The 14990-nt window shown below is 44.4% G+C and overlaps 1 protein-coding gene across 10 annotated transcripts in view; it reads right to left on the bottom strand.

Moving 5' to 3' along the window:
- The window catches only part of NRXN1 (neurexin 1), a 961338-nt gene that overhangs the window by 418712 nt on the left and 527636 nt on the right, over positions 1-14990 (bottom strand). For 2 of the 10 annotated variants that reach the window (XM_079940447.1, XM_079940439.1), the window contains exon 1: positions 11070-11332. The exons of the other annotated variants lie outside the window; for them this stretch is intronic. In XM_079940447.1, coding sequence (XP_079796573.1) covers positions 11070-11328 — 259 coding nt within the window. In that variant the 5' untranslated portion in view covers positions 11329-11332. Of the gene's footprint in view, positions 1-11069; positions 11333-14990 lie in introns of those variants that run through there. 10 annotated transcript variants of the gene reach the window in all.

The raw sequence follows: 14990 nt of genomic DNA, 5'->3' as shown, positions 1-14990 counted from the left end.
CTCTGCAGCAATGAGAAGCCCACGCACCGCAACGAAGAGTAGCCCCCGCTCACCGCAATTAGAGAAAGCCTGCGCACAGCAACGAAGACCTAATGCAGCCAAAAATAAATAAATAAAATAGAATACATCCCCCTGCCGGGACTTCCCTGGTGGTTCAGTGGTTAAGACTGCGCTCCCAATGCAGGGGGCCCGGGTTTGATCCCTGGTCAGGGAACTAGATCCTGCATGCCGCAACGAAGGTCCCTCACCCTGCAACAAAGATCCTGCATGCGCCAACTAAGACCCTGCTCAGACAAATAAATAAATATTAAAAAAAAAAAGAAGCAAGATGCTTAAAAACAAATTGGAAGATGAGGATGAGGCACTAAACCTTCAGCGAAATGGCTTGTAAACTAAACAAAGTAAATTCAGACAGTCATCCACGGTTGGTCCCTTATGTACCACTGGTGATAAAAGCTAGAGGAGAAAACACAATGCTCAGTCAGGATAAATTATGTCTGTTGGCAGCACGCTGTAGGCGTTAAGAGCATGGACTGCAGAGCGAGCCTGCTCCAGTTGAAATCCAGGCCCCACAACTTTAGTTTTGTAACTTTGTCATCTCTTAACCTTGCTGTGCCCTACTCTCCTTAAGTGTAGAAGGGAAAGTAATATTACCTATCTCACAGAGTTGTGAGAATTAAATGAGCTGATATTTTGTTAAGGGCTTAAAATAGCACCTGATGTATAATAAGCACTGAGTGATTTTTGAATAAATAAGTGATGTAATTGGCCATTTGCTACCACTTTACACAGCCCTAGTTCTTTCTCTGCACAGCCTTTTTACTGGGGAGAATTGAGATAGTGAAATACCCCTGCAATATTTAAGTCACTTCCTTGCTATAAGCCAAGAGTTAAACTAATTTCTTGGGTAATGATAATTAAACCTTTTATTTATTGTATTAAAAAGAAAAAGACAAAAAGTGTTACGTTTAAAAATAAGATTACTGAGGCAAACGTTTTATTACTGGCAAGTACAAATAGACTGTTGTTATATATTTTAGTCATTAAAAAGGCACCCAGAGCGTTTCCCTGGTGGCGCAATGGTTGAGAGTCCACCTGCCGATGCAGGGGATGCGGGTTCATGCCCTGGTCCGGGAAGATCCCACATGCCGCGGAGCGGCTGGGCCCATGAGCCATGGCCGCTGAGCCTGCGCATCCAGAGCCTGTGCTCTGCAACGGGAGAGGCCACAACAGTGAGAGGCCCGCGTACCGCAAAAAAAAAAAAAAAAAAAAAAAGGCACCCAGATAATCAATACATTGTTTATCTACTAAAGCACAAGGCTTTTGTATAAAGATATTTATCAGAAACTCATCAGCAGTGTTCTACTTTTGATAACTGTATGAAAAATTGTCAACAGAAGCATCAACAACTCTATTATCTCATTTAGGACAAGTCCCAAGGAAAAGAATGAGTGGAGAAACCAAATACATTATTTGCATATACAACAACATGTCCAATTAACCACTTTGCTGACAGAGATTCATTTATTATTAATCTTATTCCAGCATATGTTAATACTTTGACAGTAGACATGAAAAGTGACTGAAACAGCACACTGCAATTTTGGAAATGTTAAGTGAGGTCTTCCATGAAGTGTAGCTTAGAGTGCTGAGAACTGTTTTGTTATTTCAACTTTGGAAAGATGTAGAGAATAATCAATTTACAATGAGAATATAGGCTCAAATAGTCTAAAACGGCAAGATTTTCAGAAATCAATATGAAATATAAAATAAGTAGACTACTAAATAATATTCTGCAAAATAAAGTTTAATTTCTATAATATACCGTCCAGGCAAAAATTCCCAGAGGTATTTAAACTAATCATGCTTCAGTATTATTTCTCTGTACTAGCATGTTATATAACTGATAATTGAAAAGTATAACTACATATAAAATAACATAGATATGAACTAGAGCATTTATCTTGAAAAATTTGAAAGAGAAGCTCATCAGGAAAACCACCTCTTTAAAACGTCCTGCTGCTTTGCCCAAAGTGTTAATTGCATAGTATATGAGTACCACAACAGTGAGCTTCCATATTTGCCCTAAATGTATTTTTTTAAAACAGCATCACAGTCACTCATAGCAATGCGCTTTATGCTGTGGAACTATCCACACTTTAGATAATTCAATCTTTTTTTTTTTTTTTTTTGCGGTACGCGGGCCTCTCACTGCTGTGGCCTCTCCCGTTGCAGAGCACAAGCTCCGGACGCGCAGGCTCAGCGGCCATGGCTCATGGGCCCAGCCGCTCCGCGGCATGTGGGATCTTCCCAGACCGGGGCACGAACCCATGTATCCTGCATTGGCAGGCGGGCTCTCAACCACTGCGCCACCAGGGAAGCCCTATATAATTCAACCTTAATGTAAAATTAAGAGATTTCAGAATCCGAAATCATCTCAGCTTTAAGAAGCATCAAAAATACCACTTCTCTTTCTTTAACAGCTTTGAGTCCTGTAGTCATGATGACCAGATGGTAACTAATAGCCAAGACAGGCTGAACCATATAAATAATTACATGTACCAATGTTAGTCCAATGGCAACTCAGATAATCAAAACAACTGTGCAGAAGTGATGTCCAAGTCAATAAATGTCTCTGCCTTGTATTCCACTGCACATTAAAAATCACTCCCTTACCATTTACTTAAAAGTTCTGTTTCTTTCTCACTGATCATTTTCATAGATATATCATGTTTTTTCATCAATTTAGTTACATGGGAAAAAGAAATCACCAAATATGTACATGAATATAGAATAAAGAGCATAACCTTGCTTTTAAAAACTGTGGGTCACATTACATAATACATTTAAACTGGAGATCCTATAGCCAAAAGAGTCTAATATTTTGAATTTCACAATGAAAATGTCTACGAGATTCATAGAAGCTTCATGTAAAACCTAATATGTACATAACCAAGTATTCTGACTGCAAACTGGAGAAACACCTTTCTACCTCAGTTCCAGTTCACAGACCCCACAGATATTAAGTTCATACAATAGACACAGCAGGTTCTTCTTAGCGGCTTGTACACTTGGTGATTAAGAGGAAGTCTGTCCAGGAATCATCATTGTTTAGTCATAAAGTATTTTATTATAATTATTTTTGACTAATTACATTATTTACCACTGCCTGAGTTTGATGCTTTAAGTTGAATTTGATAATGACTCTCATTTTTTAATCCATCCCCACCTTACTGCTATTTTTCAGTTAAATATCATAATGTAATATTAACTAAAATTTCTTCCACTAGAATGGAGACATAAATTTCATATCCATGTTCACCTGAAATTCTTAATAAATATATGGGTTAGCTACCTTTTTTTGGCTAATCTTATTCTTAATGAACAAACAATTTTTTTGTTGTTTTTTTTGGAGTAGTGGATTGGAAAGTGATGACAGTGGGAGAGAACTTAGATTTTCTAAATTCGAATGGAGTATTCCTTTCAAAACCCTGCCTCTTAACATATTGGAGTGAGAAAGCAAAAGTACTGCAGCTACTTATTAATTAAGTGACCCTGGCAGAATCATCGCCTCTCTAAATCTGTTTCCTTGTCAGCAAAATGGTGATCATAAGCCCGGCCAGAGTTATGATGATGATTAAGTGAGACACTTCACACGAGGGCTCTGTGGAAATATATTCTCAAAATATAGCTGTTTTTGCTAAGTTCTGTCAAAAGCTTGAGGGAATTCATTGTTATATGATCAACACTGAAAACACGCTTGCATTTTGTGAGAGAATGGAATATTTTAAAAGGTATTACCAATTTCTGTGTGGAGAAATACTCTTCACCCTACACAGCCCAAAAAGGACTAGGCAAAAAGAACAAGTTACAGGAAGCAGGTGCTTTTCAAAGAGACATGCCTTAGGACCTCAGCTGAAAAGCAAATACCAGGCAAGTACCCTGAGCCTGACCCCCATACCATGGTTCCTGTGCACCTAAGAAAGCCACCTCTACCTAACGATGAGGACAAATGGATGGCTTAAGGGACCTATATAAAATCTTTGCAAAAATATCTCCAATTACAGTATGTTTAGAATCAATAAAGCTCTGGGAAAAGACAAGAGTATAAGGATTTTAAGAGATCCTTATTGCCAAAGGAATCTTAGAACTCAAAGTTGGAAAGGATCTTGTCCAATTAAAAAAAAAAAAAAAGCATACGAATGACAAAAAATATAAAAAGTCATGCTCAACATTACTATTAAGATCCTTAACACCTCAAAAAACAATTGTGTTTTTTATTAAAAAGAGGCACACAATGGAGTGTAAGTGAGGCACTGCCTGACTGTGCAAAGACGGTTTTCTCTACAGGAACTTAGTTTTGCTATATTCTCTTCTCAAAGACCAAGGTTCTAATCCTAGTTAATCACCTAAAAAGAACCGCCTTAGGTTATACAGAGTTCAGAAAAAACTGTGGATAAACTAGTGTAGCCCCTCCTCACTGCTGGAGCACAGGCTTCCAGGAAGAGTATTCTAAACAAGGAGGAAGATGGCTTAGAAGATATGAGCTCTACTTCCAACCCTGCTACTAATTTGCTGTGACTCTATGAGTCCAGTTCACTCACATTACTTAGCGTTCTGCTTTCAAATCTCTAAAATGAGAGGACTGTGCTCCTCACACCTTAGAGCTAGGAGAGAACTGATGTTCAAAGCTGTAACTGAATTCCAGACGTCACACAGTTAATTGCTGGTTGAATCAGAACTAGAACTCGGGTCTCCTGATTTCAAGGTCTGTTTTTTTCCCACTAGATGCGTCTTCTCTCTGAAATCTCTTCTAATTTTTTAAAATTGTATTTTATCATGGTCAGAACACCTAACATGAGATCTACCCTCTTAGCAAAATTTTAAGCGTACAATACAGTATTGTTGATTTTAGTCACAATGTTGTACAGCAGGTCTGCAGAACTTACTCATCTGGTATCATTGACACTTTATGCCTGTTGATTAGCAACTCCCCAATTCTTCTTTTCTCCAGCCCCTGGCAACCACCATTCCACCCTCTAATTCTATGAATTTGATGACTCTAGGTACCTCATATAAGTGGAATCATGCAGTATCTGTCTTTCTGTGACTGGCTCATTTCACTCAGCATGATGTCCTCAGAGTTCATCCATGTATATCACATACTACAGAATATCCTTCTTTTTTAAGGTTGAATAATATTCCCTTGTATGTATATTCCACACTTTATTTACATATTCAATCAAAATCATGATGAGATATCACCTCACACCTATTAGTATGGCTATTATCAAAAGACAAGTTTTGACAAAGAAGTGAAACTGGAACCCTTATACACTATGAGTAGGAATGCAAAATGGTGCAGCCACTGTGGAAAACAGTATGGAAGTTCCTCAAAAAATTAAAAATAGAACTGCCATTTGATCCAGCAACCCCATTTCTATGTATTTATCCAAAAGAATTGAAATCAGGATTTTGAAGATATGTTAGCATTCCCATGTTTATTGTGCACCAGGTACCATGGGTGCTGCTGCATCACCAGGGAAGTCCTCTATGTTTTGTTAGAGGAAATATATGCAGCAACGTGGTGGAAAGCAATTGTGCAGGGAGCTCTTTCTAGAACATTAATATTAAAGGATAATACAAAGTGATGTAGCTGAAACTCACTATGTTGATGTTTTTATCAGATCATTTCCTGTTGAGTCCCAGATGACTCCTACACATATATAAACTTTATGGTTTTTGTATTTATGCTCAGAGGCTACTCTTTTTCAAAGGGCAGGTTTTGTCTGTTTGTTTGTTTAAAGATTAACTCTTTCTGAGACTTCCCTGGTGGCGCAGTGGTTAAGAATCCGCCTGCCAATGAAGGGGGCACGGGTTCAAGCCCTGGGCCACGGAGCAACTAAGCCTGTGCGCCACAACTACTGAAGCCCGCGCACCTAGTGCCTGTGCCCTGCAACAGAAGAAGCCTACGCACCAAAACAAAGAGTAGCCCCCGCTCACCGCAACAAGAGAAAGCCCGCAAGCAGCAACGAAGACCCAATGCAGCCAAAAATAAATACATAAATAAATAAATTTATTAAAAAACAAGATTAACTCTTTCTAACAATAGCTTGTATTTTGGGAACTAAATTGCAAACACTTTTGATGGTCGTACTTGGGTATATTAGCTCCTCCTCTCTCACCTCTGCTCCCATTATCCCCCTTATTACCTGACCTTTCATGGTACCTGGTGCACAAACACAAAAACATGCACATATTATAATATCATATATTTTACCAAATGAATGAATGCACAATCTAAGAAATCAATATATTAAAGTTGAGGGCAACCAAGACCTTAGAGTCTTGGATTACTTGGACCATAATTAATTCAAAGATTCTTCCAGGAATATTAGCTGACCATCTTGTCTAAAATATCATTGCAGGGCTTCCCTGGTGGCACAGTGGTTAAGAATCCGCCTGCCAATGCAGGGGACACGGGTTCGATCCCTGGCCCTGGAAGATGTCACATGCCACGGAGCAACTAAGCCCGTGCGCCACAACTGCTGAGCCTACGCTCTACAGCCTGCGAGCCACAGCTACTGAGCCCGCATGCCTAGAGCCCATGCTCCACAACAAGAGAAGCCACAACACTGAGAAGCCCGCACACCGCAAGGAAGAGTAGCCCCCGCTCACCGCAACTAGAGAAAGCCCGTGCGCAGCAACGAAGACCCAACACAGCCAAAAATAAAAACAAATTAATTAATTTAAAAAAAAAATCATTGCAGTGATGCACATTTTTGTCCAATAAGCCGAAGTAAGGAAGAAGTGTGTGGTAGGAATATCTACTTCAGCAGTATATTCATAGCCAAAAATGTTCTGGGTAACACATATGAATTAATTACCAGAAAAGCTAAATTTTTCTTCAACACAGTAAAGTCAAGTATATTTTGAAAGGTGTTGCTAACTCTCTTGGATACTAGACAAAAGAGCAAAGGGATCACTCTATCAAACAGCAACCTCCTGCTTGTGAGAAAAACAAAAGAAAAACAAAAACCTCCTCAGAATCAATGAAATGATCCATGGGACACCAGGCAGATGCCATCAGCCTCTCTCACAGGATTCACTATTGTTAATACACACTGCAAGCAAAATGTGAGGCCCTGGTCCTTGTAATGATTTCTACTCCAAGAGATCAACCATTAAAGCACATGGAGGACCCTCTCAGTTCAAGTTTCAAAACCTCTGAGCTCATGGAACTGCTCTGGGCTAAGGGCCATGCAGAGTTGATTCCATCAGTAATTCCTCTTTGACTCCGACCAGAGATTTGGTTCCATTGTTTGGTGCCTCTGCGGTGTGCCTCACCCTACAAGAAAAAGGATATTCAAATTCCCTCCAAAAGCCCCCACTCCTTTTAGAAGTTTAGTATGTGTGTAAAAGTGCCTCAGAAAGAGAAACATTATAAATTTAAGATACAATTATTCTCCTCATAGAACGGCATTGGGCTACCTCAATTATAAACCACACTTTTAAAATCTGTTAACATTTCCTTCTGGGAAAGCCCCTTTGCCCTTTAATAGTAAAAGCTAATCAAGGCAGTATAATTTCTGGAGCTCAAATTTGTGGGAGGAGAACGGCTGGCACTGGTGTGCTCATTCCTATGATGGTTTTCTCCTTCCTCTATGTCCTGAAATTATTGAGAGGCTCTAAGCTAATTCTTGAAAGTATGCAGAGGTACTTAGGAAAGCCAGGAGCAGAGATGGAAACCTGAGCATTGCACTGACATCATTCTGTGTTTGGCACATACGGTACATCTCTAAAGCAATACCAACTGAACACACTGCTTCATTCTGAACTCTTGCTGGCTTTAAGTAGCAGTCTTAATTACAAGCAGGCTTGCTTTTTATCATTTACAGTCACACAGTTCTCCATGTACTTGACTAGGAAAATTCAATTTTTCTATAGAGGTATTTTCAACCTTTATATTTTTAAGTACATGCAAAATAAAATGGGATCTTGCAGTGATCTCAGAACCTGCTTCTCATATGCATTAAAAAAAAATCCTCCTCATAATCTCTGCAACTGGGGCAGCTTGCACAAAGATGCTCAGGGTAGCCATGAGTGCTTTCAGCACCCTGCAATCCTTGTAAGTGACACCTCATAATAGTGCAAATGAAGCATGGCATGATGAGAAAATGAAGAAGAATGGACCTGGATAGTCAACCCAGCAGTTTTCAGAACATAGAGGATAAGCTAAATTTTGTTCCATAAAATACACCACACATGATTTTTCTTTTACACATTCAAGCACATATATTCTTTCCCTATTATGAGAAAAATGTCTTATGACTCCAAGAAATCCTACTATAAGCAAACAGGGTAGCTCGTGTGTTCATCTACATATGTATATTTGCCATAGTCTCACATTTTTAACCAAACCTCATTTACACCTGCCTTGATTTTCAGCCAGGAATTTATCATGTTGTCATTATTCACCTTTGTGTTTTCCCTTCACCCTCATCTACTAGGCTCAAAGATTATTTCCTTGTGGACCCTTTGTCTAATTAGCTGAATATTCAAGGAGTTTATTGACCCAACAAATTCACCATCACCTTTCTTATTAGGTTTCTTTTAAGCCATCACCCTGCCTGCCCCGCTTTCAGCCCCTCTGCATCCCCACCTCACTCCCATCTCTCCATCCCCCACCCTCAGAGGCTTATTTCATCTTTAATGTTCTTGGGTTGTTCTCTAGCCAGAGGTTTTTCCCTATTTTCAAGGGAGGCAAGAGATGAAGTGTGAAAAATTCACACCGGCTTTTATTCGGCGGAGGTTGGCTACTGACAGGTAAGTTTGCTACTCTGATTAAAAAAAAAAAAAAAGCGGGGAGAAAGAATCAGAAAGCTTCCTCCAAACATGTGTGTGAGCAGGGTGGGGAGAGTTTCAAAAAGTAACAAACACGACCATACTATGGAACCTTCAAAGGAAAGAGAAAGTTTTCTGACCCAAAAGAATAATCACAACCGCTGCTCACATACCCTTTCCTCCACTAACCATCTATCCTTTCTCTTTCCCAGCGACAGATATGCCTGCTTCTTCATTCATATACGGAGGCAATCACTATATCCTGGAGGGAAGGAAATGTTTGTAGAGACCAGCAGACGGGGGCCTGACTGGGGTAGAAGCTACAGAGGTGAGAGGACAGGTGTCCTCTCTGCGGCAGGGTTCCCTTGGTCTTCTCCTCTCCCCACGTCCCCCAGGCACTCTCCCTTTTCAGCCATATCCCTCGGGAGATAGGCAGAGCCACAGAAAAGGAGAAGTTAATATGCATATGAGATTAGCCAAGTGCTTCCCACTGGTATAATTAAGCGCCCAACCCCCTTGCCTACCCCCATCTGGCTCACCGCACCCACGCTCTGTCTGCCCCTCATGTGTCCAGGCTCGCCTCCCTCCCCCAGAACTCACATAATTTTGCAAAAAGGCCAGGCAGTGGGGTGAGAACTGCACCCGGGAAAGGGAGCAATAAGCTCCCAGAATACTGTGAGCGAGTGGGGAGAGCAACAGCAACTCCTTGCTGTTTCCGAGGGATCTATCCTTTCTGTCACTTTTTCCATAAAAGCCCCCTTTGGAGGCTTCACTCATGTCTCCAGCCTAGGCACGCTTAACTGGAGACAGTCCTTGAGAGGGAACTGGGAGAAGGAAAGGAAGGAATTCCTGGGCCCACTGTGAGGTGTGCCTGGGCCACTCCCAAAGGAGGTGCCCAGGGGATCTGTTCTCTTCAGTTGGGTCAGGTTCTAACCTCTCACATTTAACCAGAACTGTCCCCAGGTAGGAAGCCAGTCCCTGGGGAAGGGGGCCATCCCAGTATAACTAGCAGCTGCTGGGGGAGAGGAATTACCTAGGGAGACGGGCAAAGGATCCAGAGAGGAACCAAGTCTGAAAGGGAAAGGGGCCCTACAAGCAAAAGAGGGGGAAAGAGATGTAAAAAACAGAGTGTCCATAACTTTCACCCTGCTTTTTAAAGCAGCAGATTTTACACTGGGAAAGAAGAAGAATTGAGAGTGGGGGAAGACTCACAAAAAACAGTTGATGTTTTATTTATTGGCAATTCAGGGAATCTGAAATAGGCATTTATCTGAAGATGCCAGGAACCTGGCCTTACACTGCTGGTCCTTCTGGAGAAGAAACCTGCCAACCAAGGCTTGTCTCCACACTCTGCTCTTTACAAAGGAATTCCCGGTGAGGAGAACAGCTTCTCTCTGCTTTAACTTCTCCTCCTTCAGGCAGACCTCCTGGCTTAGACCAGCCAGCATTGCCCCACCTGCCCTCCTTGGGAAGCACTATACTCTGAGGAAGGAAGAAGCAGGACTTCCCTTATCCCAGCAGCCTTCAGATATGATCCAAAAAGAAGTAAGTGTGTGGGATGAGGGAAAGGGGATGGTGTTCAGAGGTCCCCTCTAAACTGGGTAGGAGTTGGCAGGCACTAGAGAGGGTGCTTCCATCACCCTCCTACTTTCTCCAGTTAAGGGAAGAGGTGGGGGAAAATGGAATTAGCCTCCAGTTTCGTGAGTCCCGGGACCTGCCACTTCACCGTCACTGCAGTCTGAGCACTCCTTGGAGGAACGTGCGGGCTGGAACCTCTCCCTCTCCCAGACCAGGGAAAATGGGCAGGAGGTGGGGCAGCACACAGAGCACAGACAAAAGGTTCGGCAGAGCCCTCCTCTCTCAGGAGCTCAGGTCCCTGGGCTGAGCCCGGCTCCCCATTCGGCCACGCCGAGTGACCTTCTCGCTAGAAACGCCCCCTTCCCGCGGGGCCCAGGATGGTCTTTTAATAGGTGCCCACGTCTCACTCCCGGCACCCTGACAAGGAACGCCCCTCCCACCCCTCACCGCAAACACCCACGACGCCTTCCTCCAGCCCCTTTCTATTGTCTTCAAAGAGATAAGTGGCTCCCACCCAACACACCCAAATGCACATCCCTTTCTCGCGCTCCCATTTCTCCGAGCCCTAAGGGCCGAGAAGCGAGCGCAGGGTCGAAAGAGGGGCGCGAGGGAGTAAAACCCGCGAGAACTTGGCATCGCAGACCCACCGTGTCCACCTCGCAAGGATGCCGGTGACCTGTAGATTGCAATAGGCACTGAATGATGCTTGCTGCTGCCATGGAAATGGTGGATGTGGTGCGCTCCCAAACTGGACGCCCCCCATGCCATTCCTAGGAGGCCGCTGAGGGTGAGCGGGACTATCCAGAGCAGGGCGAGGCGCCCCCCTGCGCCGCCGCCGCCACTGCCGCCGCCGCCGCCCCCGGGCGAGCCCAGCTCGGCGCCGCACCGGAGCATCCTCTGGTACATGGCTGGGCGCCCGCCGAGGGGCAACCGCCGCGGGAGGCAAAGTTTGGGGCGCGGTGAGGGGAGAGGGCGCCGGGGAGCAGCGGGCGGCTCAGGGTGGGCTGCGGGCTGGCCGCCTCACCGCGTCAGGGCACCCATCCTCTCCCTCGTTCGGACAGTCTTCTCGGGGTCCTGGAGTCCGCCGTGCCTCGCACCCCAAAGAATCCGAAACATAGCCGAGGTGAATGCAGCTGATGGGGGCTTGTCCGAAAAGGCAGCCCCGGGGAAGAGCAAGCACGGAGCGGGCGGCTGCTCCCAGATTTCCGGGGCTCCAGGTTCTCGAGAGATACTCCCAAAGAGTTTCGGGCGAGAGTGCGTGCCGGGGGGTGGGGAGCGGGGAAATGGTTTAAAGCTCCTCCCGGAGGGTCCTCACTTCTACATGACAGCCATCCACCGCGAATCCACTAGGTAAATCCATTTAGCATTGTGTGGGGGGACTGGGGAGGCCACTTCGCCGGCCCAACCTCCTTTCAACGGAGAAGCAGACCCCATGGACTCGAGGCGCCCCGTCCCTCCATTCAGCCCGGGCCGGCTCGCCCGCTCGCGCCAGCCTCCCCCGGGCAGCGCGCGGAGCAGCGGCGCGCATCGCCTGCTCCCGAGGCAATCTCCGCGTCTGCCGCCTCCTGACACTTACGCCCGGCGAGGGGTTCAGAGGGAAGAGTGCCACCCTTATGAAGGAAGCGGGGATCGAACGGGGGAAAAAGAGCTGGGGAAAAGCAGAAGCACACAAAGGAGGGGGGGGGGGGGAAGAAAAGGAAAAAGAAAAAAAGAAAAGAAAAGAAAAGAAGAACCACACACGCTGGCGAAGCGAGGGGCTCTATGCAAATCTGCAGTCTCCAAACAGCAAATCACTGAAGCTCGGATGCAATGCAGAGGACGAGCCTATGTAACGAGGGAGGCTGGTCTAGCTTCCCACAGAAATCGCCCTGCTTTGCCTCTCTCAAGCGTTCTCCACACATCAAAGGGACACGTGTACAGCGATGCGGGGAACACCTAAAAAAGCAACGCTCCCTCCTCTGCCAGGTGATCCCTCCGTCTGAATTACAACGGCAAACGGCACCCTTCCCCTACCCCTATGGTTTAGATGTAACCAGTGTCTTGAGAGCTCTTAAAAGGGAAAGAGTTCCGCTCTTTTTATTGGACCAAACTTGTTCTGCCAGGTGTTCAAACCCAATCTGCTAAATATGGCTTGACACCATCTACTCAAGCATCAGTTTTGATGATCTGTTAATTACACAGATTACTCATAACAAAGAGCCCTCGTTCCCACTACAGTATCATATCTCACATAAGGCAGTAGAAGTGCAGGGAATCAAAATACACAAGAAAAAGAATGAGTGAATTTGGCAGCTGAGGAAAAGACAGAAAGAGGAAAAAAAGGAAAAAATGAGACAGGTGAGAAAGAGGACAGCAGAAGACAGAAACAGGATGAATGAGACTGCTTGTGTTTGGGTCAAACATTTTAGGAATCTTTAAGAACCCCCAAGATCTCTATAGAAGCCCAGCTATGATGATGTCTTATAAGGGTGGAGTTCTGCCTTTCTCTTACCATGTTTCATAAGGAAAATAACATCAGGAAATTTAAATCTAGTGCCCCCAAAGAAGAGGGGACATTATATTCTACCGGTGAAATGAAGGAAAAAAAAAATATATATATATATATATATATATATTTTTTTTTTTTTTTTGCGGTACGCGGGGCTCTCACTGTTATGGCCTCTCCCGTTGCGGAGCACAGGCTCCGGATGCGCAGGCTCAGCGGCCATGGCTCAGGGGCCCAGCCGCTCCGCGGCATGTGGGATCTTCCCGGACCGGGGCGCGAACCTGCATCCCCTGCATCGGCAGGCGGACCCTCAACCACTGCGCCACCAGGGAAGCCCCGAAATGAAGAATATTTAACTGAAAGCCACGTGTCCTGGAAAAAGACCAGCAAAGCCAACACGCAACTAAGAGTAAAAGTCTAGCACGGCAAGTAGACTTAGCAAGGAGGACCACAGTCACTGGAGGCTAGCACACGGGATTTGGAACTGTGATTAAAACAGTTCCCTGATTTCTAAAAGATGATACTATGACCTGACTAGTGGCTGGACATTTTTTGTTTTTACTCCTACTTAAAGACAAAGGAGAACAACTCTGACTAGGTACTACTTCTCACAGGCTCCTGTCTATATAATCCTCTATATCAACAAATACAAAGTCATGTCCTGAAAAAGTAGTTCTAGAAGGATTTGATACAAACCAGCCACTCACCAAAGTGGTCATTTAGACTTACATATTGCTTCCTAGTTCATTCAGAGAGTCAACCTGGGACTCTGATGGTCACTATGTTACCAGTGTCCAAGGGCCACCAAACCAAATTTGTAGCAATCCAACACCTCACATCCTTGGCAAAAGTTTATGTTATTCTACTAAAAATTTAATACTTCAGTAGTTCCCTAATTGAGACAGCTTAGGCATGCTAGAGAAGGTGCTTTTATCTACTTAAAGACGCCTTGTCTCCCTCCCACAACTGCTCAAAGACCAACAGAACGCAAATCCTGCACTTGCCACTGTGGTCTGTTCCCGTCCTTATCCCCAGGCCACTTCCTCCTCATTTTGTTATTTTCTAGCATGTGGATTTTAATTCATTAGTAGATTTTAATTCATTAGACAGCTAGGGAAGCCCTAGCTGTCGTGTTTTCAGGCAGATGTCTAAGGCACCTTTGCAGTACCTAGGAGTTTCTTGGGTGGATTCTGTGATACTGATGCTGCAATATTTGTTATAAATGGCTGTTATGGTGGAACAAGGAGCAAATTCTCTGTCTAGAGAGTGGAGAAAAGTCCTGTGAGCAGACTCATGCCTAATCTGTATGAAGCAAATAAAGCTTGCACTTACTCTTCATGTCTCTTCAGCTGGTCAGTTCTTTGGCTGGAAGTGTATTATCTAAGGAAACTGAGGGGACTTCCCTGGTGGCACAGTGGTTAAGAATCCGCCTGCCAATTCAGGGGACACGGGTTCGATCCCTAGTCCCGCTAGATCCCACATGCCGCGGAGCAACAAAGCCCGTGCGCCACAACTACTGAGCCTGCGCTCTAGAGCCCGTGAGCCACAACTCCTGAAGCCCGTGCACCGAGAGCCTGTGCTCCGCAACAAGAGAAGCCATCGCAATGAGACCCCGCACCGCAACAAAGAGTAGCACCCACTAGCTGCAACTTGAGAAAGGCCCAGGCGTAGCAACGAAGACCCAATGCAGCCAAAAATAAATAAATTTATTAACAATAAGATAAAATAAAGGAAACTGAGGCAGCACTGACAAATTGTTCTCAGGTGAGTAAAAAACTGGCTGGAGCAGACATGGTGCTCGGCTGCTTGTAATTTACTCTTAAAGACTGCAGCATGGACAATGAGATATGAATGTGTATTAGTGCGGTTCTGTGTCTCAGGAGGTTGGTTGCTTTCATCAGGAATGTATGCTCCAACAGCTCAGCCAGAATTACAGAAGTCAGAGGTAACTTTTGGAAGTCTTGAGTTACCATCATCTCCAATCATGATGTGGCTTTGTTCATTAATTATAATGTATGTTGGAAACCGATTATCATCGGTGACATAAATGGCCTGTCAGTTGGTTAATGGAGGTTAGGGGTGG

This window comes from Stenella coeruleoalba, assembly GCF_951394435.1.
Source record: "Stenella coeruleoalba genome assembly, chromosome: 13".
Classification (NCBI taxonomy): Eukaryota; Metazoa; Chordata; class Mammalia; order Artiodactyla; family Delphinidae; genus Stenella; species Stenella coeruleoalba.
The sequence above is the reverse complement of the archived record's forward strand: the minus strand, read 5'-3'. Positions and strand labels throughout refer to the sequence as shown.